We start from the raw sequence: 21,951 nt of genomic DNA on the forward strand, positions 1-21,951 counted from the left end.
TGTTTCCTGTATGGTGAAAAGGAGGCTGAAAAAACTGAGATTAAAGATAAAACTAAGCAGCGCTAATCAAATATAAACTAAGATTTAGTTGTTGTGTTTTCGGAAACATGTTTTAGCTTACCCTTTAAGTGTAATACGAGATTGTCTGTTACCAGCCGACCGCCATTGTGTCAACTGGCAAGTTCGCATTTTGTCACATACCAGCTAGAGCGTTTATTGGTCCGGCCTTGTTGTGCATTCTGGTAGTTGTAGTAGTTTTTCGACCTTTTGATCAAACCCAAACGGTACAACCATTTTCCTCTGTTTTCTGCTGTAAAGTAGCAAATGTATTTGCATCTTTCCACTGCATAGACACCTAGTTTATGAAAAGACAATTTTTCTAGTGGGAAAATACTTCTTCAAGTAAAAGTAGCAATACTGCAGTGTAGCAATACTCTTACAATTAAAAGTCATGCATTTGAAGTAATTATTATGCGGGATGTCCCATTTCAGAATCATATATATTACTAGATTATAATTAGTGGTGCATTAATGTTTAAATCATTTTCAGCTGGTAAAGGTGGAGTTAATTTTAATTACTTTTTATAGCTTAACCTTTTATAATATATCAGAATTTATTGATTGATTTATATTTTGTATTAATTATCTAAATCTACAAAGTAACTAGGAACTAAAGCTGTCAAAGTACAGAAATACAGCAATGACTCGTTCAAAAAGACCCAGTTTTGTTGTTTGTTGGTCTTGAACAGTAGTTTGCAGCTTGGCAGCCATCTCACCTGGGTAACACACCATCCACCATGCCCTCCACCTTCTGATTACAAATTCAGCTCATACATTACATCACTGGAATTACTTGTTCAGTGGCCTCCTTGCAAATGTTGAGTCCAATATTCACTCTGCTTTCAGGTCCAATCCTCTTCTTCTGGACGGAAACATCTAAGTCTTTTGCTGCTAAATGCTCCATTATTCACCAGCTAGTCACTAACTTTTCCAGTGAGCCAGTTGTCTGCGATATAAACACAAAGAAAAGCTGCTGCTGCTGCGGCTGGAACAACGCTGCAAAGAAGTTACATATTCTAAAACGTGGATACTAAAGACACATATCCTGAGTTGGGCAGCACAAAAGATCTACAATTACAGTTTCAAAATAGGCTCCCAAGATTAGTCACAAATCCAGTATGTGATCAAGTGTCACCCCTTCTGATTCTGAGTTATGATGGTGAATAATGGCCAGATGTGATTTTGCAGAACATTATGATGTCACAGAGAAGTTGACCTTTTGGATATAAAATGTCATCACTTCATCATATTGTCCTATTAGACATTTGTGTGAAATGTTGTTGTAATTAGTGTATGAATTCTTGAGTTATGGCCAAAAACATGTTTTGTAAGGTCACAGTGATCTTGACCTTCAACCCCCAAAGTCCTATCAGTTCATTGTTGAGGCCAAGTGGACGTTTGTGCTAAATTTGAAGAAATTCCCTTAACGTGTTCTTGAAATATCGCAGGCGCGGAAGCATTATAAAACTGCAGTCAGATAATTCACTGTGGGAACCCTTTCACATACAAGTAATCATGATCTGTTTAGTAAGTATAAAAATATTGATTCAAGCCGTTTTTAATCCTGACAGTAGCTGAATATAAATATTTCTCTGTGAATGAATGTCCCTAAAAACACAACCCAGTTTATACTGTACACACAGTCTACATAAACATACAAACATTCATACAGTTTATATTAGTGATATCAGCTTGTCCCTCCCACTGCAGATAGCTGATAATGTGATATGAACTCCATGACAAAGTCCATAAATGAAGCGTTGACAGTCTTACACAAAGAGACTTTTTTTATTTACCAGCACTTTCACATTCTTCATCAAATATAATCTGTCACAAACTAATCTGTGTGTCCTCTTTGCTGTTTCAAACTAGACTCAAGAATAGAAAATGTTTTACAGACAAATATAAATGAATCGATGATTGTGATGTAATGCATTTCTTGCAGTTTGACACTAGTTATATCGCATGCGTTGGTGTGTGTTTTGTAAGAAAATGGGTGTGAAAGTACAACTGATTAATAAATAAAATCAAAGTGGCACATAAAAAGCAGAAAAGAACAAACATTAAAATCCAACACAGGTGAGCAGATTTTGAAATCATATTTGTGTTTAAGTGACTGTGAAGTCACAGACAAAATTTGTCTGAAAGCATCTTGATCTTTTTTACAGTCTGTAACTCTGTGCCAGTGTAGAGACAAACCTCGTCACAATTCTCAGCCTCGCATCTTGGAGACCTGCGGGGTCACAAAGGATGCTCGTCAAATCACATTCTGCTGATGCCAGGAGTTTTTGCCCCGGAACAGCTCCCAGACGAGAGCTTGACGGAGAATATGGGGTTTCCTCTTTCCCAACTTCTCCTTTTCCCACTCCTTCTCCTGCTGTTGATTTTGGCGTACACACGTATTAAATCATGTCCAACGGCTGAGCGGTTTCACACTCAAAATGCCAACTGCGACAGACCTGAGGAAACAGAACATGACCTGTTCTTGTAAATTATTACACCAGAGGTTGAAACTGGGAGGATGGCTGGAAATATGAGCAATTTAGAACATATTAGTAACACAAAGTAAATAAACTAAAGGACAGCATGGCGCCAAAGTGGTCACAGATGACCCTGGAACTGAGTAGTCATAGTTTCATATTTCCTACTACATCTTACAAAACTGTGTGTTACCCAGGTTGAGTTTGTCCTTGGTGGCCCAGCAGATGCTGTAGTGTTGAAGAAGTTGTTGCAGCAGCTCCCTCTCATCCAGAAACTCCAGACGCTCGATTCTGCAAGACATAAAAGAAATATTTGATCATCTGTTCGGGAATGTGATCTTTCAAATAAGACTATGCACACACAGAGGGTAAATGGCTTCAAAAGCAACAAGCCCGCACACACACTTGTTTGTTGATGCACATATAACTCCATTATTCAAACATTCCAAAATCAGAGTTAAGGGGTATTCGAGCAACAACTCCCAGGAATTTGGGGGGACTAGCAAGAGACAGACTGAAATAGAATAGTCAAACTTGATGCTACAGAGGCTGAGATATTCTGATTTTTAATTCCTATAGGTCAAGCTCTGGATACTACACTTCCCATAATGCAACTCAGCAACATCTTTGGTTGGACCCTCCGCCTGGTAGCGACTGAATAACGTCAGTATTACAGAGAACCAATTTCCGTTAAATAAATTGGTGCCAAATTTCAATATCTGAGAGCGCGTTTGGGTGGAAACGCTGGGTTCAGACAGGAGGCGGGAGCGCCACAGAACGCCGCAATGTGTCAACTGTCACCTGAGCAGCAGCCTGGCTGGATCGCATTACTCTGTGATTCTGCCCCTTTGCTCTTTTCTTATCACAAGTAGAGATAATCTTTATCATGTCTGTCTGACTGTCTGTCTGTCTGCTTGTCTCTCTTGCTCTGTTTAGACACATCTTAAAAATATGTTGAGTAAGTTCGTAATAAAAAAGAACACAGTCACAAACAGAAACACTCGGCTGTTTCTAATACATATAGTGAGGGGGCAGATTTTGAAATTTTATCATATAATTAATATCTTATAGAATATATCTTGTACATAAGTGAACGTTAACTGGCGATCTGTGGGTCACATACAGCCTAACTAATTTTGTAAATCTATCTGACATCTTGTCTTTGAAGATTCTCAGTCATCCAGGTCATGGTAATCACAGAAGTGCTATATCGTAGGCAACTGGACTTGCTTGCGTTTCTTGAAGACGTTTCACCTCTCATCCAATAAGCTTCTTCAGTTCAAACGGACTGGTGTGAGGTCACAGGCTTTAAACCCTGGGTGGGTGTGAACCCTTACAGAGTCGTTTAGGTCACAAGTGAGTCATTGACCCACCTGGCCATCTTGTGCGTTGTTAGGGTTAGATGGATCCAGGTGAGAATGGGTGTTAAGTCATCTGGGGAGAGATTCCAAGACGGCAATGTATGTGAGTGGTAAGTGGTGTCATAGGCCACCTCCTCTGTTTAATGATTCCAGTTTGACGTAGATGGCCGTGGACATTGCTGTCCTTGAAAGAGAGTCCCTTCTGCTTTAGATGTAAGCGGACAGCTGAGTCTTGACCTGAGGGGCTGGCTCTCCTGTGCTGTGCCATGCACTTGTGGAGTGGTTGTTTAGTTTCACCAGTGTACAAATCTGTACATTCCTGGCTGCACTGAACTGCATACACTACATTACTCTGCTTATGTCTGGGTGTTTTGTCCTTAGGGTGGACAAGTTTCTGCCTCAGTGTGTTACTGGGTTTAAAGTGCACAGGGATGTGTTGTTTGTTGAAGATCCTCCTGAGTTTCTCAGATATATCTAACACCACATCCCTCAGATGACTCACATGTGACCTCAATGACTTTGTAGGGTTCACACCCACACAGGGTTTAAAGACTGTGACTCTGCAGCAGTCAGTTAGAACTGAAGAAGCCTCTTGGATGAGAGGCGAAACGTCTTCAAGAAACTCAAGCAAGTCCAGTTGCCTACAACATAGCACTCATGATTATCTGTTAGCTCATTGTCAGCTTACTATCAATACACAGCTGGCGTGGAAGGTTCAGGTAAGGTTACTAGAAAATATCATGCGTTAATTATTAATAACTTACAGAAACATTATGTGCAATCGCACACGTTCTCTCCTCCTCTCTTTGTCACTCTCTCCCTCTCACTCATAACAAGCACAGCAGCAGTCAGTCCCTGTCTCTGTCCTTGAATCTTCATGCCAGAATGGGGACAAACGCCTATCTCTCTTTTACATTTTGTTCGTTCTTTAAACATGCTTCTACCTAACACAGTGGTTCTCAAACTTGTTGTGCCCGAAATCTCAAGGCACACCTGTATTTATATCTGTGCACAACAGCTCCAACACGTGTTATCACTCTTATCGTGATAAAAGACAATAAAATTAAGAAAAACAAGACAGGTAGCTTTCGTGATACTGTCTACTGACTTTTTCTCTCTCTCTTCTTTCCATGGTAGGTCCTCTTCGCTGGTGCTTTGTTGTAATTTGCTCCGTACAATAAAGCGATCTATTGTCCCATTCACAGCTTTTTCCTTTTAACTGTTATCACCCCTCACACTGGCTGCCAGTCAGGGGTTTTGGTGTGTCACTCACTGATGACTGAAGTTAAATTAAATGACATTACATTTTTCTAGCTAGAGTTTACCTCTTTATTGGGAAATGGCTGTGCACAATATACTGATACAGTCAATTAAAAATTCATTCATAACTTTTTGTACAGGCCCAGTTGAATATTGCAACAATAATATGTGGTTATCACAAAATCCCACAGCACCTCTGGGCTGGCATCTGACCTAACACTTTATTTTATACACTTTTAATTTATCAATAAAATGATGCTATTATATATTAAAAAATATTAATAAACTTACTAAACAATGGTAGGCTTATAACCCCCTTATGACCCCTGCTGTATATTGTTTCTAATAGATTATGAGTGTGTTTTCTTGCCAGATTCACTCACAGCCGCAGAGCAAATAGACCAGATGCCAAATATAGCACTGCAGACCCAATTGATTAATATGTGGGCCACACTTCTGCCTCCTGTGTGAACCCAGTGTGATGAGAGAGAAAGTGACAGAGCGAGACTATGTCACCCTGTAGCTTGTTCAAAAACTACATTTTTGTTATAACAGAGGGAGTAAAGTACCAAAAAAAAAAGGTACGGTTTGGTACCAGAACCGAATTCCAGGCACTGGTGCTGGTATTGTTCTGAATGTGAAAGGTACCCAACCCTAAACCCTGGTTACCCTATTATCCAATCAGATCACTGCGCTCCGAGAATGCAGGGTTACTTGTGGTTCCAAAATCTCCAAAAGTAGAACAGGCACCAGAGCCTTCAGCTATCAGGCTCCTCTTCCAGTTTCTGTCTGTCCCCACATTTAAAAGTAGACTTGAAACTTTCCTCTTTAATAAAGCTCATAGTCAGGGCTGGCTCAGGCTTGTTTTGGACCAGCCCCTAGTCAGGCTGATATAGGCTTAGTTTGCTAGGGGACTCCCTATGATACACTGCATTCATTCTCTCCTCCTCCATCCTAGAAGAGGGATCCCTCCTCTGTTGCTCGTCCTGAGGTTTCTACCATTTTGGGCTTAATAAATAAAACTGAACTGAATTAAATGCTCACTTCTGTAATAATGTAAAAAAGGATTAGTAACGATGCATAAGACGAAAATGTGTGATGTGTATATCTGACAAATACTGCAGTTTTTGTGCAACCCCGTTTAATGGAGCAGTGCTAAGTAGTACTTCAGCAGATGCTGGGTGATGTTGAACCTGCATTACCTTCCCACATCCTCCTGGGGCAGCATACTGTAAACCGTCATCATGTCCAGAGCGTCAGCATGCTCCCAGCCTGTCTTAAGAAACCGTTCCTTCTGCAAACAGCACACATTAAAACACTTCACTCATCTCTGGAACAGGAGATCGTAAATCGTTCTTACATTTTGGCCACTCAACTCATAATAATCCTCTTAAAGGCTACATCGATTTTGTCTTGGTTGTGAAATGATGAGTTTGAGGAGGTTACCTGAGAGTCCAGCGACTGGCAGGCCTCCACTCCTGCCAGGGTGCACTGGCGACGCTGCAGGTTCTCGATCATCACCTGGCCAAATCGATCACTCATGTTCACCTGGACACACAGTTGGTCATGTCGAGTGGATGAGGCCTTTACGTTTATTACATCTATTACAACTTCTGTCTCTTCAAATATCTTAACATAAACAAAAAATCTACATACTTGGCGTCACTTGGATAACAGACGCCAACAGCTGTGTTCTTCTGCTGTGAATGGAGCCTGAATGGAGTTATTTGCCTTAGTTACCTGTTCGTAGTTGATGAACATGGCGGTGTGGAAGGTCTCTGCAGCCCAGTGAACTACATTGGAGGACTGGGAGGGCGTCATGTAGACCAGAACACACTCTGACAGGAGCAGTGTAGGTAATCTGGGAGTGAGAGCAGTAATCACAACAACATAACCACAAAGCACTCATAAAGCACGTACCTCTGCCAAGGCCAAACAAGCCTCTATATCTGTCATTTTCACTATTTTCAGCTAAGCCCAGTGGAAAATAATGAAACTGTTTATAAATCTTTCAATGAGTGGATCAGGAGAAACACCAAAGCCACTCATTTTGCACCAAATTTCATTGAAATCTGTAACGTTTTTGAGATCTTGCCATTTAAACAAACACAACCTCCTCTTATCCTTTATCCTATATAGTGTTGAAACTGCTCACTATATAAGATCCGACATATTCATGGAGGAATTTCACTTTCTCACTCTAACCTTTGGTGTGGGTAGGCAGAACACAGACAGGTAATGACCTTCACCCTTTAAGACTTGAATTCACACATTCACACCCGGCAGCTTCCTGACAAAGGGAGCCCCACTCTTAGTCAAACTTCCCTGAATAAATAAAGGTAATAGAGTGTGAGTAACGAGCTGGGGCCATAGAAAACATCCTATCATACAAGAGAGGATGTCTGTGCCACAAAGCTACCATAAAATTGCCATGTGGCATGGTCCGCTGCTACTGATAAAATGATACTCGGCCCCACCTCCACCCAGCTCCTGGAGATTAAAGGGAGGGTTGGAAATGTTTGTAGATTTGCTCATTCACAAAGAATTCAATTTATGTCAGTTACAGTAGATTGCAATGGTGACAAGTTTCGCAATGGAACACACATCCTGTGTAAGAGGGCACACAGGTATATGTTCTTCATTTTGTATGCCAGTCTTACAGCAACACACACGTTGTACTGGTGGTGTACGGCTTCACCTTCCCATTTCCACTCAAAAATCGATGAGAGGACAACTAGAACTACGTAAAAGTTATCCTCAGATGGTCTTAAATGTATGGTGTATTGCTGGTATAAAGTGGATGAACAGATATATCCAGAATGATGGCTTCGTATCTTTTTCCTTCTTTAGATCTTAATTTTTCGATCATCTCTCTGCGGTCATTTGAATATGATCTTGTATCTCCATTTTCTCAGACAAGTATGAGGTCATGACTTGATTCTCTTTTCTGGTCATTTCTAGAACAAACCACAAGTGGTTATCTAGCGTGCCCTGACGCTGCTTTATCTTGGTCAAAAACCTGGCTTGCTGTTCTCTCACTAAAGCTTGCACTGGAGGGAGTCCTGCCTCCAACAGGCAGGTTAGGTTAGGTGAAGCAGACCTCACCCCAAGTAGGGATTTTAAGGGCACTTTTAATCAAGCCTAACACCCATAAAAAATAGCTGAAGAAAAAGCAGCCTCGAAAATTTCAAGTCCATCGAGGGTTGAGTGTTTGACACTCCAAATATACATTCTGCGTAGGGTATCCTTTCAAATCAGGCTCTAGAAATAGACATTACATCTGCATTACAGCCATAAAGACACACACTAGAGTGACTGCTACCTAGCGATACTTGCCATGAAAAAAACACAGAGATAAGCTCCAATTTTTGATTTTCTAAAGACATGCTGGGAAAATTAATGAAAATTGACAGAGAGCAGTGTGATGAACATATTCGACCAAATTCAAATATTGACCTCAGGTTAGTATACGCTTTCTTCCATATCTATGTCGCTTGCTGAGCATGACTAGTCATGAGAGAGTCAGTCAAGATATGGAAAACATATCTTTACATACTCTGGATTCAGCTGGAACTTCTTCAGTTTTTCATCCAAGCTAGAGATGTCTCTGAGGTCCGCTCCAATAATACAGTAACGGTCTGAGTCAAGGCTGTGGGCATCTGAGAGAACAGGACACAAACACACACTGTGAGGAAGATGGAAAACTAAACAAAAACAAATGCACAGAGAGATTTTCTGACAAGAGTAGTATTCATATCTAAACCACGCAGATATGTCATGTAATTTTTTTTTTGTTATTACCTAGTAGTAAGGAGTCTGTTGAGTGGGTTTCGATGAGGGGTTTGGACAGAGGCGGTTTTGTCCTAGTCAAAGAAAAACACAACACACAAAAATACAAGTCATGACAAAACTGCCTGTCAACAATAAACCTAAAGCTACACAACAATCAGGCATTTTACATGCTGCACTAGCTGTTTATAGTCCTCTGCTACAAAAACTTCCACTTCTTTCTTGTCTTGCCAGTGTGTATTTTGCTGCCCTCTAGAGGCGTGGAGTGTGCTGATGGGGATAAAGGCTTGGCCTAAAGACGGCCAGATGCCAAGGCACACAGCTTTTAACGACGGGTCTTTGTTGCTGCTCCATTCTGTTTTGATTTCATGCTCATACGACCTTTTTATTTTAAGATCCTGGAATCTGGAATAAATCCATTTTGAGTTCAACTTTAATCACAGTTTTGGGGATTCCACATTTCCTCTTTTTTTTGCTGCTCAAAGCCACACAGTATTAATCTACAAAAGTACTCTCCATCAGCCTCCACAAGAATGGACATGTATGTATGCACCGCAACTGATCCTTGAATTCGTTTGTACAACAGCTGTAAATGCAGCTCTGTCTCCCTCTACAGGTGTGGACCCCACATTGCAATACCAAAGCCAGACAAGGCAAACACTGATACTGCAATTCTATGTCCAACCTAAAGCTGAAATTCAAATTAGATTTTCCTCGTTAATATGCATGTTTATGCAGTAACATATTGCATAATATATAACCATCATAAACACATCCTTTGATCTGTAAGGGAAGCTTGTGGCTGATATGTTTCATGTATGAATGTTATGATAAACATAATGATAGCATGGTTGTCTTACTTGATATTGTGTATTTTCCTGGCCACAACTGTTGGAAAGTCAACTTCAAAGAACTTCCGTGGCATGAGGTTTTCATCCTATAACACACACACACACACACACACTAAAGATCTGTGCATTGAATAATACTTTGAAGATAGTTATGTGTGTTTGATGCAGTCTAGTCAAATCTGACAGGCTCAAGAGTCCTGGCAGTGAGCTACAAACCTTAAGTCTCCAAAACGTAGTGTCCAGTCCAGCACCCAGGTTGATTACTTGACAGTCACACTCTGTTTTTCTTATAAATGCGTCAAGGAGATGGTTAACCCCTTGAACGCGGGCATAGTAACCTGTCGCATAAGATAAGGGGACAGTAAAAGAAGCTAATAAACCACACACACTTGGGCTAACACTATCACTATCACACATGAGATCATAAATATGCAGCCTTATCTTTGTAAACATTACGACTGGGTGAGTGGGAGAATTTACTGTTAACAACTCCTCACTAACTGCACTGTAAAGTGATGTGTTAATAGCTGTTTTTATAGACAGTCATCATCACTCTATACACTGCACACATTCTTTCAGCTCTACAGTACGGCATTTATGAGGCGCTTAATGCAAACTATGTTCATTTTATGTATTGTGGATCCTGTGACTTGTTGCGCTTTCAATATTATAAGTTGTACCACATGACTCCCTTTTATCAAGCTTGAGAGTTACTTTTACATACAGAAAAATGCACGTAAAAGAAGATTGTGTATCACTTACCTCTATTGATTTCAGGTGCCTTCCGCTCCCCTACAGATCTTGCAAAATACTGGATATAGGGGTCCTTCCAGTAACCTTTACTGGTAGCAAACCTAGTTCAACAATTATAAATATGATGAGGAGGTGACATATCCCAATGAGCCACAATATTAAAACCACTGACGGGTGAGGTGTGCTTGTTACAATGTAACCTTGAGTCCTGGCTTTCATGTAGATGCCAATTGACGAAGACCAAGTACACCCCTTCATGGTAATGACACTCCCTGATGGCAGTGGCCACCCCCTGCAGTACAATGCACCATGCCACACAGCAAAAACTGCTTAGTAATGGCCTAAGGATTATAACAAAGACCTCAAGGCATCAACCTGGCCTCCAACTTCCCCAGATCCCAGTCTGATCAAGCATTCATGGGACGTGCCAGCACCCCACCTCCCAACCCAAAGGACTCAAAGGATGTGTTGCCAATGTCCTGGTGCCAGACACAACAGGACACTCCAAGAGGTCCTGTGTTCATGCCTTGACAGGTCAGAGCCAAGTCCGATTCGATCTTGCTTCACTCTGATGTACCTGGACGTTCCATGGATGCTCAATCGGATTGCAATCTGGGGAATTTGGAGGCCACATTGATGCCTTGAGTTCTTTGTCACATTCCTTTGGCCATTTCTGAGCAGTTTTTGCTGTGCGACAGGGAGCGCTGTTGCCACAGGGGGGTGCACTTGTTCTGCAACAGTGTTTGGGTGGATGGTGCATATCAAGCTGCATCCACATGAATGCCATAACCTGAGGTTTTCCAGCAGAATTTTGCATTGTAACAAGATGATCAATGTTATTCACTTCACCTGTCAGTGGTTTTAATGTTGTAGCTGATCTGTGAACATAAACAAAGCTCTAGTGGAACAACATTGTATCGATTGCACAAAGAATCAAGGCTCAGCTCTACAGATCTGTGCAGTTTTCTGCTCTAGTTTTGGCTTTGCTGGTCCATACTGTATAGTCTGATCCATACATGTAAAACAAACTGCCCCATAATAAACCATGGGCAGCTGCGTGTACACTATCTGCCCACTGTTAAAATGTAGACCTCCAAGGAGAACATGTGGCTACTGACTAGAGAGGACAACTAACAAACTAGGACAATATTTTTAGGACTACATTTACAGGGATACCCATGTTGCTCTGTGTAAGATTAGTTAAGACAGACTTTATTGTCTCGAAGGAAATTTGTCTTGGATACATGCGGTACCTGCTGTTAATACAGAGAGCTGTCACTATTCATAATCCCTTACACTCAGCACCTGCAGTACATGTACAGACTGCCATCAGCCAACAAACTGCACGCTGTCCATTGCACAACACAACTGTTTTACTTTGTCACCATAAAACATACTTACATGCACATACATAATTACACATACACACTGTATGGTTAAGCTACAGTTAGCTTCCTATTTAAGGCTTTAATTGACAAGGGGACAAGAGAGTTGTTAAAGCTGTTAAGCCTTCACTGGGGGACTCTAAAGTGTCTGCCCGAGGGGTTAATCTTCTGGGCCTGTCTGATAATGGTTTGCTCAAAGATAGACTGGAGTGTGGCATGCTGCCTGACTCCCATGATTCTCATGGTTCTCTGCATAAGCCTAGTAATCTGGGCCTTCAGTTGTACACTGAGGTTACCACACCAGGCTGAGATACCATACTGCAGGATGCTCTCAACTATGACATGGTGGAAAAGGAGCAACACCTTCTGGATGACTCCAAAGACCCTCTGCCTGCGAAGGAAGTGTTGGACCCTAGTGAACACCTTATCTACCTGAACACTTCATGTGAGTTTATGGTCAGTGTGTATGCCCAGGTATTTATATGATTCAACCTGGGCTATGTTTGGGTCATGGATAACCACTGGTGAATGGTCTCCAATAAGTATGATAGTATACTGATGTGTTAAAGTGACTTCTAATGATCCCAAAGTGCGACACTTTTGATGGTGTTTTCTATTTCAATAGTTTATAGCTAAATATCAAAACATCAGCAATTAACTGGGGATTTGATTTATTAGGCATTACAACTGAGCTGTAGCTAACGTTGCTTAATTACCTGTAAAGTCAAAGTGGAAGGTTATTTGTTTAATGCAGCATGGCCTTTGATATTCAAATACTCCTTCACCTACATCTCTGACTGAAGCCACATTAACATGATGTAATTAAAGCCACTGTAATGTTTAATAATTAACTTTGCTGCTGTAAACCATACTGTTACCTTTTGCATGTGGTTGCATCGTCACAGGTCGCCCTCACTGCTTCATCTGCAGTATCCGAGTCTGTGAAGGGTTGCCGAGCTGCCATTAACGATCCTTTTCTTTATGTTGCCACCATTAAAGCTGTAAGCGTCGCATAACCTCGTCCACCTGCTGTACAGTGGCTAGTTACTACAAGCTAACGGGCTAGCTTGACTTTGACAGGTGGGGTTATTTAACGGAACAAGGAAGATTAAGAATAATACTGAGAGCGTAGTCGGGTTGCTCGGGTACTCGTATATGTTAAACAAAATACAAGTTGGATGAAAACGTGCAGTATTTAAGCAAGGAGTATTGTTTTGCTGGCTAATAACAAGTCGCAGATAAAAATATATGAACACTTCCGGTCAGAGCGGAAACACTTCCGGTTAGTATTCTTCAGATTAAAAGCATCGCTGAAAAAGTTCTCATTTTGCATACGAAAAAAAACACAAACATTAGACAGTCTCAGCAAATTATAATTTATAAACCTAATTCCAGTTATGTCTGCACTACGCATCGTCTTTTGGTAGATAGAAATAGGCTATTTTAGCCTTATACTGTTTGACTGTTTACCGGAAACTGTCAAATATTGTTGTCAAACCTGCCAAAGCACAGACAGATGGTTTGTTGAGTCTGTCACTTATAGATATGTTTAAGATAATTTGGGTTCCTGCATGGATTTTACACTTAGACCATTATTTTTAAGCAATTATTTACCCCCCTGGTTGTCCCTGGTAGTCTGTAATTAAATTCAGGATTGGGAAAATGGATGTAGAGTGAGTCTGCTGAATAGTGAGAAATCAGCTAAACCACTAAAAGATGCATCTGGATAGGAGGCATCAGAGCCAGCCAACCTCTTTCATCTGTTTTATTCTGAAGATTAGAGTAAAGACGGCACATGAAAGTGAAAACACAATCTCACTTTGGGGAGCTACAAAGGGAAAACATTAAAAAGGTGCAGAATAGTGACAGGACATCCATCAAGTCCCATGTGAACTATGGAATTCAAAGCAACCCTGCCACATTTCCTCGCAAATTGTGTGGGGAAATCTTGCCATTACAAAGCCAACCTCACTGAGGTCGCCTTGTGCCACTCAGATAATCGAGAATTCCTTTGTGGCGTCTGTGGAGTGTGTCTGAATCCCTTAGAGAACCTGATGCAGCATGTAGAGGAAAGTCACATGAAAGAGACAGACACTTGTCCTACTTGTAGAGGAAACTTCATTTAAAATCCATTTGAGGATCCACACGGGGGAGAAACTGTACAGCTGCAAGCAAAAAGCCATATAAATGTTATAAAGGGCTTCAGACATCAGACACACTATGGCTGTTCACAAAATGTTTGCCTCCAAAAATATCCACATTGCAATATTTAGATTCAGGTAATTGAGAAGCTGACAACCATCTGATATACAAAAGGATCTATAGCTTCGATTTTACTGAAGCATAATGCATTTGGCTTCTGACAGAAGTCTTTGTAATGCTGTCAGTTACTTGAGTTGCATGCCATTAAGGGAGAGTATAGCCTTATTGACTCACAGTAAAAGGGATGTGGGTTCAGACTAATACTTGTTTCCCTTAGGATGTATGTTTTCCCATTACATTGTCTTTGAAATCATCTGATTTAAAGGAAGAAACTATTAACATCATTTCCAGTATTTTGTATCGCTATATCAAGAAAGGATATCATGATTTTTGGTCTCACTGAAGACATTGCTTTTGCAAGTTTCCAAAGTGTTAAACTATTATGTAATCTACACAATATAAACACACTGGAGATGGCAAAATATCTGTTTATCTTTAGCCTGGCATACCTAATGAATGTATGTAGAAGGATTAACAAATCCAAACAGCAAAATTCTTGGAGATGATCATTGTATAGTTTGTAGCTTGCACTGGGGCCTGTTAAATATATTGTAATATTAAATATGACTTTCCTGTCTTGTGGCCCATTATTACTGTATGCATTCTTTGAATAGGCCTACGTAATAGGCCTACTGCTTTTTAAAATATGAATGCATGACATATTTTTATGCATATTCAATTTTTTTTTTGTAGCAATAACGGAGTATCTACAATCACTTAATGTTATGAGCTCATATTATTGTCAATTTACTTTATTTTTGCATGTGGATCTGTGACAGCTTTTCTGTATAATGCTGACTGTGATACTGCTGCATCAATCATAACAAATGTGTGAAGAAATCTAACAGAAAGATATCATTATTCATTCAAAGTTGAGGGGCTATTTTCATATTTTAAAAAAACAAAAGGATGTTCTGATTAAAAAATATAGACATACACCTAGAGCTCATAGTACTGCACAGGTTGAAATCATAGCGTGCAAGCAATCATTGCCATGATATTAAGCAGTCGTTGCCCGATATCAACAGACTGGCAGATCATTTGCGGACCTCTATACTAGATATAATTTAACGTGTGCTTGCACTTTAATTTAACATTTCAGTGTAAATGTAAAATATGTGTTACTCTGCTTATTATCTGACGATGGTAGGCACAATGGCACCCAAATGAATCTTTCATAAGTGTGGCCAGATGGGGTCACTAAAAATCTTGTGGTGGCAAACTGAAAACAAAATCTAGAACTGATTTCCAGGAACTTGATTATGCTGAGGTACATCAGCTAGTTGAAAATTATGTAAAGGAAATGCATCAAGTTTGGGGAGACTTGTGGGTGCCCGAAGAGCCCAATTTCATTCAGATATCTTGAGGTGAGAATTCAAGGGACTTCTGTGAAAATGGCCATGCCAGCTGTTTCCTAATCAAGAGTTATTTAGCCGCCTTCCTATATACAAGCTACACCAACATGGTTGGTACCAATGGATGACTTAGGTTGTTGGGTTCACAAGATACCACTACCTGTGCTACCCTAACCTAGCTTAACAATACACCAAACAAAATTGCTTACAATAATAGCTTCTGGGTAGAAACCCCCCTATGTAACATACAAAAAAATGAAATGGCAGTGAGCACTATACACCACTTTACCTTGCTTTCAGACAGCAGTTTCCAGCAGGGAAGTTAAGGTGTTGTCTCAAAGCCCATTGTTTTTCTCAGTGGAGTTTGGCTTTGAGGAGAACAATGTAATGGCTTCAGTTCCCAGTCAAAGCGCTTTCTGACGGTAAGGTAAAGCAGTGCAAATATTTGAATATAGCATAAACTCAAACTGATTTTGATATTTTTAAGTGGCCAGAATACGTTTCGCTTTGGCCCCCATCCACAGCAATACATTGCTTAGCCTCCATGCCAGTAGATTTAATTTATCAAAGGTACTATAGCAAAGCAAAACAGTGCATTAAATAAGCGTGGCAGAAATGTCTGTTAGGTTGGACATCTGTGTTTAATTTTATGTCTTTAAACATTAACAATTACGGCTGAAAATGACAACAGAAATAAACAAGTTTGACAATTTCATCTATCTCTGCAATTCAAATCAAATGCCAGTTGTCTACCTAGAAGTTGTTGTAAGCACGACGTCACAATGATTCAGTCCATTGAGCGCATCAAAGCCTCTTAAAGATAGTGCTCCAGGGATGATGTTTTTCTGTAGGCTGATTTGTAAGTCAGCATCACACCAGTTCCCTCGTCAAAAAGCCAATGGGACTTTTACATTGGATTTTGAATGATTGCAGAAATAAGCCCTGTGGCAAACAAACATTTATGATACTTACATGATTTGTTCAATGAGATAATCTTCACATATGAACACCACTGTCATGATTAGTGAAGCCTACAATCTACACTACGTTCGCATGACCTAACGTCACTACCATAACAAGACTGTAAAGCCATGTTCGGCGCGGTTTAGCATGATGATGTTCAGTAGTCTCATTTAGTCACTTGGTAGCAACCACCTTTTTTAAGACACATAGCAGCTTCAAAGTTCACGAGTGGGATATTTACTGACGTATTTTATGTTGGAGAAGAAAACATGAAAGTCTCTAAAGCTTGTGTTAACTACAGACCTTATTCAGTCATCTAACTGTAAGTCACACTAATAGCCACTAACTCAACACTGTATCCCATATGCTCAGGTTGGCTGACTGTCCTTACAGTTTCGTAGACGTTTTCAAGCTAAAGCTATTCTTGGCCTACTTCCAGCATACTTACATGTGTACAAGAAGCAAAACATTGAAAATGGCTATGCTCTCGGTTCACAAAACATGTTTTTAGTGTCTGTACCGAGGGTATGTACAGAGTTTGGCAAGTGAGCATTTTTATATGCAGCTCCTTATATGTGGAATCTTAAGCAGACGGACTTACAGTTGCACTCACTGGTTCCTCTCGGCTGTTTCAAAGCACTGTTGCAGGATTTCTGTACACAATCTTCTATATGCCAGTGTTTCAATGTGTCTTAGCTGGTTTTTGTAATCATGTGTAGTTGCTGTCTTTGCATTTTTAAGGTTCATTTCTAGTATATATTAATGTACATTTTGGCTTTTCTTTGTTGTAATCTTATTTTGTGTGTTATATTGCTTGTTTCTGAGCTTTTCATTCTTTGTCTATCTGGAGCTTATGTTGCTGCCTGTCTTGGCCAGGACACTCTTGAAAAAGAGATTTTTAAAGTCAACAATTTTTATGGTTAAATAAATAAATAAAAAAACCATAAAACCATTAAAAAACCCATTGAATTTGAGATGAGGGAACCAGGATTGGCAAAATGCTAACTCATTTCCAGGTTGTAGGACTCTTTCTGGGTGGACTCTATTATTTTTCGCCAGGGAGCCAGGGGCCCCCATATGTATTGGGGCACCGTGCCCCCCCTTGGGAGCGCCACTGGGTGGGCACTTTAAAAGTTACTCTCTAGGTATTGTGTCCTGTAAGAGTACTGCAGAAAACAAGCAAAATTATGAATGCAGGATTCCCTATTTGAATTCAGTATATTTCATTTTATTTTATTTTTTTATAATAGCGCGGGATAGTTTCCATGAGTGCAGTGCTCCATATGTTGCTCCTGTCAGTGTCCAGGGGGAGGTGGTGCTGTGTGGCAGATGCACTAACGCTACTTCCTGCTGCTCTCCCTCTCCCTCTGTGTGCTGGCAGAGGCAGAGGTGAGCCGCCACCGCCACCGCTGCTCCTCACTCGGCTCCCTGCTCCGCTCTGCTCTGCCCCGCTCTGGGAGAAAGCGGCCGACGGATTATCCAGCTCGGTAACGTTAGCTCGCCGGCTAACGGGTCAACACAGCAGCCGAGAAGAGCCATGAAAAGCTGCTGGAGCCAGTGAAAGTTAGTCACGGCTTACTTTGGGGACTTTAATGTACGGGAACATACCAAAAAGGAGGTTCGCGGATCATGCCGTCGCCCCCAACGGGAACTTTCCTCTAGAATCTCCACTTGGGGAAGGCTAGCTTAGTGGCTAGCGAGGCTACAAACTATTTTTAATTGGCTTTGGGCTCAATGGCTCCTGCTTGTTTTGCCCCGTCATAGCGACAGCTTGGAAAATTAAATCGGGGAGAGGCCCTGTGAACTTCATGACAAACCAAAGCCCGGCTTTGAAGCGTAACTTCGGAAGACGAGACTGGCAAGGGACCGAAAATGAAGAAACAGTTCAATCGGATGAAACAGCTCGCCAATCAAACTGTTGGCAGGCAAGTATGGAAGTCAGCGTTGTTTACTGGCGCACACACATTTCTGTTGGGCTTTTTTCACCTTAACTCCAAAGCTTGTCGATTTAATTTAACTTTTAACCCTTCCCCATGCTTCTCTTTTAACTTGCTCTTTATCAGTTATGGCACAGGAATGCTGCAAAGAGAGAAAATCACATTAACTAACACACAAATCTAATCAGCTGGCTGTGCAGACAGACAATGAGGACAGTCTTTTATGAATGAATCAGACAGCCAAGCTTAAGGACATGACACTGTTAATAAGAGCTGGATGTGGGACTGCTTCCCTTGATGTGTGCAAGCGTCCACACTGCTGTCTGAACCCAACCAGATGTCCTCCCCAGAAGACTGAATCAGCCATCTACGCAGTGTGTTAGCACTGTCTTCATGGGAAATAAACACCAGGAAGGAGACCAGTGATGGTGCATTTAGCCTTAGGTCATTCACTCTTCTTAGGATGACTCACTTTCTTACATCATGAGATTTAATTCTGCTGTCAAAAGCTGTGTGAAATAGCAGAAGTGTCTGTTTTGGAAACATACTGTAAGGCGTGAGGCCAAGAATAGGGATGCACCAATAGGGATGCACCAATATATCAACAGATAACTGTACTAGGGTTGCACAATATATGTATAGTGGAAATATATATTTTGACAGATACTGTAATATGAGTAGAAATTTTAGTGTGAATGATAATTTTTGCATCACATTTTTTGCGAGGGTATGTACTGAACAATGAAGTTCCCTTATATCTGGAATATGATTTGTAGGCCAGGGCTTCTCTGTAGCACCACAATGCTTTATTTATAACGGTATGTTGAGACAAACTTTGCCTTTATCAAATTACTGCAGCTCCTGCAATTTGGATATTGCCCTTTTTCCAGTTTAAATAATATTTAAATGAATTTGCGCAAGAGCCTGCAGAGGAGGGTAAGGATTTCAGACTTTTCTGTTGTATAGAGATTGAGTTATCCATGTTAAAAATGTGCAAACATGACAGTGACACAAGCTACATTTAGGAATAAAATGCTCGCAAAAATGCTACTTTCCTAACATGTCAAATATGTTATTGGCCTTACACTGATGATGTTTTCAAAGCAGATATCAGCTGATAACAGACACCGAATTCTAATAATATATTGGTGCGTCCTTAGCCAGGGGCCTGATGTTTGCTGCTCAGTCCGTCTGGTCTTACTTGCCCCCTGTCCAGCTGAATTCAGACGTCAACTCAGGGTAAAGAGATATAGCAGAGTCAGGGCTAATACGCTAAAGCAGGGGATGAGCTGTTATATACTCTGCACTATACGGCAAGGTTCACTTTCACTCTGTGCTGTTAAAGTGTCGGTAAGAGCCTCTCCATTTGTGAAACACTAGACACTCAACTCCAATCAGACATCAAACTTAAAGCATAAAATAGATTAATGTTTGTAAGTGATGGATAAGTGTCTGTGCGTCTCCACTCCAAGCAGATTCTCGCTCTGAACTGTGAAAGGATCAGCACTCTGAAAAAGAGTTCAAATCCGAACAGTGATAAAGCCTTCTGTAGTGTTTATGCGTGTTACCTATGGAGGTGCCACTATGCTGTTGTGTTATGACACACAATGTCCCTCTGTAACTGGATATCTAAAGTAGCGATGGCTCCAGCCCGGCCTTGTGCGAACAGGAGGGTTAGACACGCCACAGGATGTTTTCATCATGAGAGGTCGGCTCTCATGATGTGTGGCATTCTGTGTGCACGTGTACTTTGTGGTTGTCAGTGTTTGTGTATGGGAGTGAACAGTGTTTGGCACCTCAGGCGTACGGTGGGTGCACCCAATACTGGATTGTACCAGATGAAGCCACTGACAGGCTGAATAAATAATGTGTCATCACATAATAGGCAGAGGCAGCGTTGCCACATAGATTATGGCTTCCACATTTCAAATAGCGTGAAATATATCCATATTAATATAGAATTTCAGTGGTCTTTTTAGGTAAAAAGAAAGTTTTATCTTTCTTACATTTCATATTATCCTAAAGGGAATACATGATAGGAAACAAGGTGCTGCTAGAAAAACCTTAAGGGGAAAAAAGAGGCACAATATTTGCTTTGTAGAAAAATATAGCTCTATTTATTTATTCAAACAGGATGTTTTGGCTACTCCTATCAGAGGAACGAACATTTTGAAGAACTTACTTAGGGCTCTGCTGCTTTGGGGCGCAGCTGGAATACTCATAATTTCCTCGCCGCAGTGTACCAGCAGTAAATTAGAACTGGAGAGCGTGTAATGCAGAAAACAGACATTTGTATGTGTGTGCATGCAGAAGTGGCTCGCTCTTTTGCATGCATATGTCGGGGTAATTTGTCCTGCACTCGTATGTATGCCCTTCTGAATGAGTGAGCATACTCTGCTTTGTCCATTAAGTTTGCGCCTGCTTGTGTATCTGCAAAAGTTTGGAGTGCAAAGGCTCCTCTCCGCTGCCCCCTGGGTTCCTGTGATTGTGCAAAGTCAGAACAGTGTGTCCAGCGAGCAGCCGCTCTGAGGAAGTCTCTCCTTCTTCTTCTACAAACAGGAAACTGCCTCCCAGAGACGTGCTAGGGCTTTCTAGAGAAGAGGGAGATTGATGTGAGTCAGAGAGTGAAACTGAGGTGCAGAGGAAAACAGCTTGTGATTCATGCCAGGGAACATGGCGAGGCTTTTTTAGTCCTTTGGAAGCTTTTTCAGTTTGCTATCTTTGAACTCTCTAGTTCTATACAGCTAGTATAGGAGATAACATATGAGTGGGGTATCATGGGCTATAACTACTATCTGCATTAAGATAAACTAACAGTCGTGCTCCACAGACCCAGAATGAGCTCAGTATTCTGCATTGTACATGTGATGTTTGAGAGTTTGCATTTTCTGTTTTGCTTGTGACAATGACATCACCCTTGATTGTGAGGAAAACAGACCCAGATAAGTTTTTCAGTGGCTGAGTAAGAAGTTGGATAAGCAATCATTGATGATTGGACCATATGATATGGTCCAATCAAGGAGTGTGTACAGAGGCTGCTTATAAGGGGTGGTTCAAAGGTAACGGGTACAGTTTAATAAGGAGGCCTTAAAGCTGTCATACCCAAGACATACTGTGCAAAGGTCAACCAGCGAAACACATGTCTCAGATTCTTTTAGGGGGCCTGAGCTGTTTGTTGTCCATCAAGTATATTGATTATCTCAGTCTACTCAAGTGATTTTAGATAATGGCAGTTAGTACAACTCACTCTGCTGGTTGGTTGCAAACAGGGATGGGAATTATTGTCCGATCCATTGGAATCGCCTCCGAGCCTATTGATTCCTTCCATCGATCCTGGCATGTTTTTCTGACAGTTGTGCATCTCAAAACAATGAGCTCAAGCATCACACAGCAACACTGCTGGAAACTTAAAATAGGAAGGAGTCAAGGCAGAGAGGAAGAAACTCTTCATGGCTTCATTTTACAAAGAAAGTCAGTCATTTCAAGTACGTGGAA

General features: G+C 41.0%; 2 protein-coding genes across 5 annotated transcripts in view; one reads left to right on the forward strand and one right to left on the reverse strand.

The window, feature by feature from the left end:
- Window positions 1-1,829: 1,829 nt before the first annotated feature.
- lcmt1 (leucine carboxyl methyltransferase 1) lies at window positions 1,830-13,217 on the reverse strand. Its single transcript, XM_050060714.1, has 11 exons — window positions 12,818-13,217; window positions 10,564-10,655; window positions 10,018-10,139; window positions 9,811-9,887; window positions 8,963-9,024; window positions 8,718-8,820; window positions 6,902-7,022; window positions 6,608-6,709; window positions 6,364-6,455; window positions 2,734-2,831; window positions 1,830-2,519 (listed from the first exon to the last, which is right to left on the reverse strand). The coding sequence occupies exons 1-11, from the start codon at window positions 12,901-12,903 to the stop codon at window positions 2,497-2,499; spliced, it is 978 nt and encodes a 325-aa protein (XP_049916671.1). The 5' UTR covers window positions 12,904-13,217; the 3' UTR covers window positions 1,830-2,496.
- A 4,668-nt stretch (window positions 13,218-17,885) lies between these two features.
- arhgap17a (Rho GTPase activating protein 17a) overlaps window positions 17,886-21,951 on the forward strand; it is a 41,192-nt gene continuing 37,126 nt past the window's right edge. For 3 of the 4 annotated variants that reach the window (XM_050059635.1, XM_050059636.1, XM_050059637.1), the window contains exon 1: window positions 17,886-18,444. In XM_050059635.1, the coding sequence (XP_049915592.1) occupies window positions 18,392-18,444 (53 nt within the window). In that variant the 5' untranslated portion in view covers window positions 17,886-18,391. The remainder of the gene's footprint in view (window positions 18,445-21,951) is intronic. The other variant, XM_050059638.1, reaches the window with a different exon arrangement.

The sequence above is a fragment of the Epinephelus moara genome, chromosome 13 (genome assembly GCF_006386435.1).
Source record: "Epinephelus moara isolate mb chromosome 13, YSFRI_EMoa_1.0, whole genome shotgun sequence".
NCBI lineage: Eukaryota > Metazoa > Chordata > Actinopteri > Perciformes > Serranidae > Epinephelus > Epinephelus moara.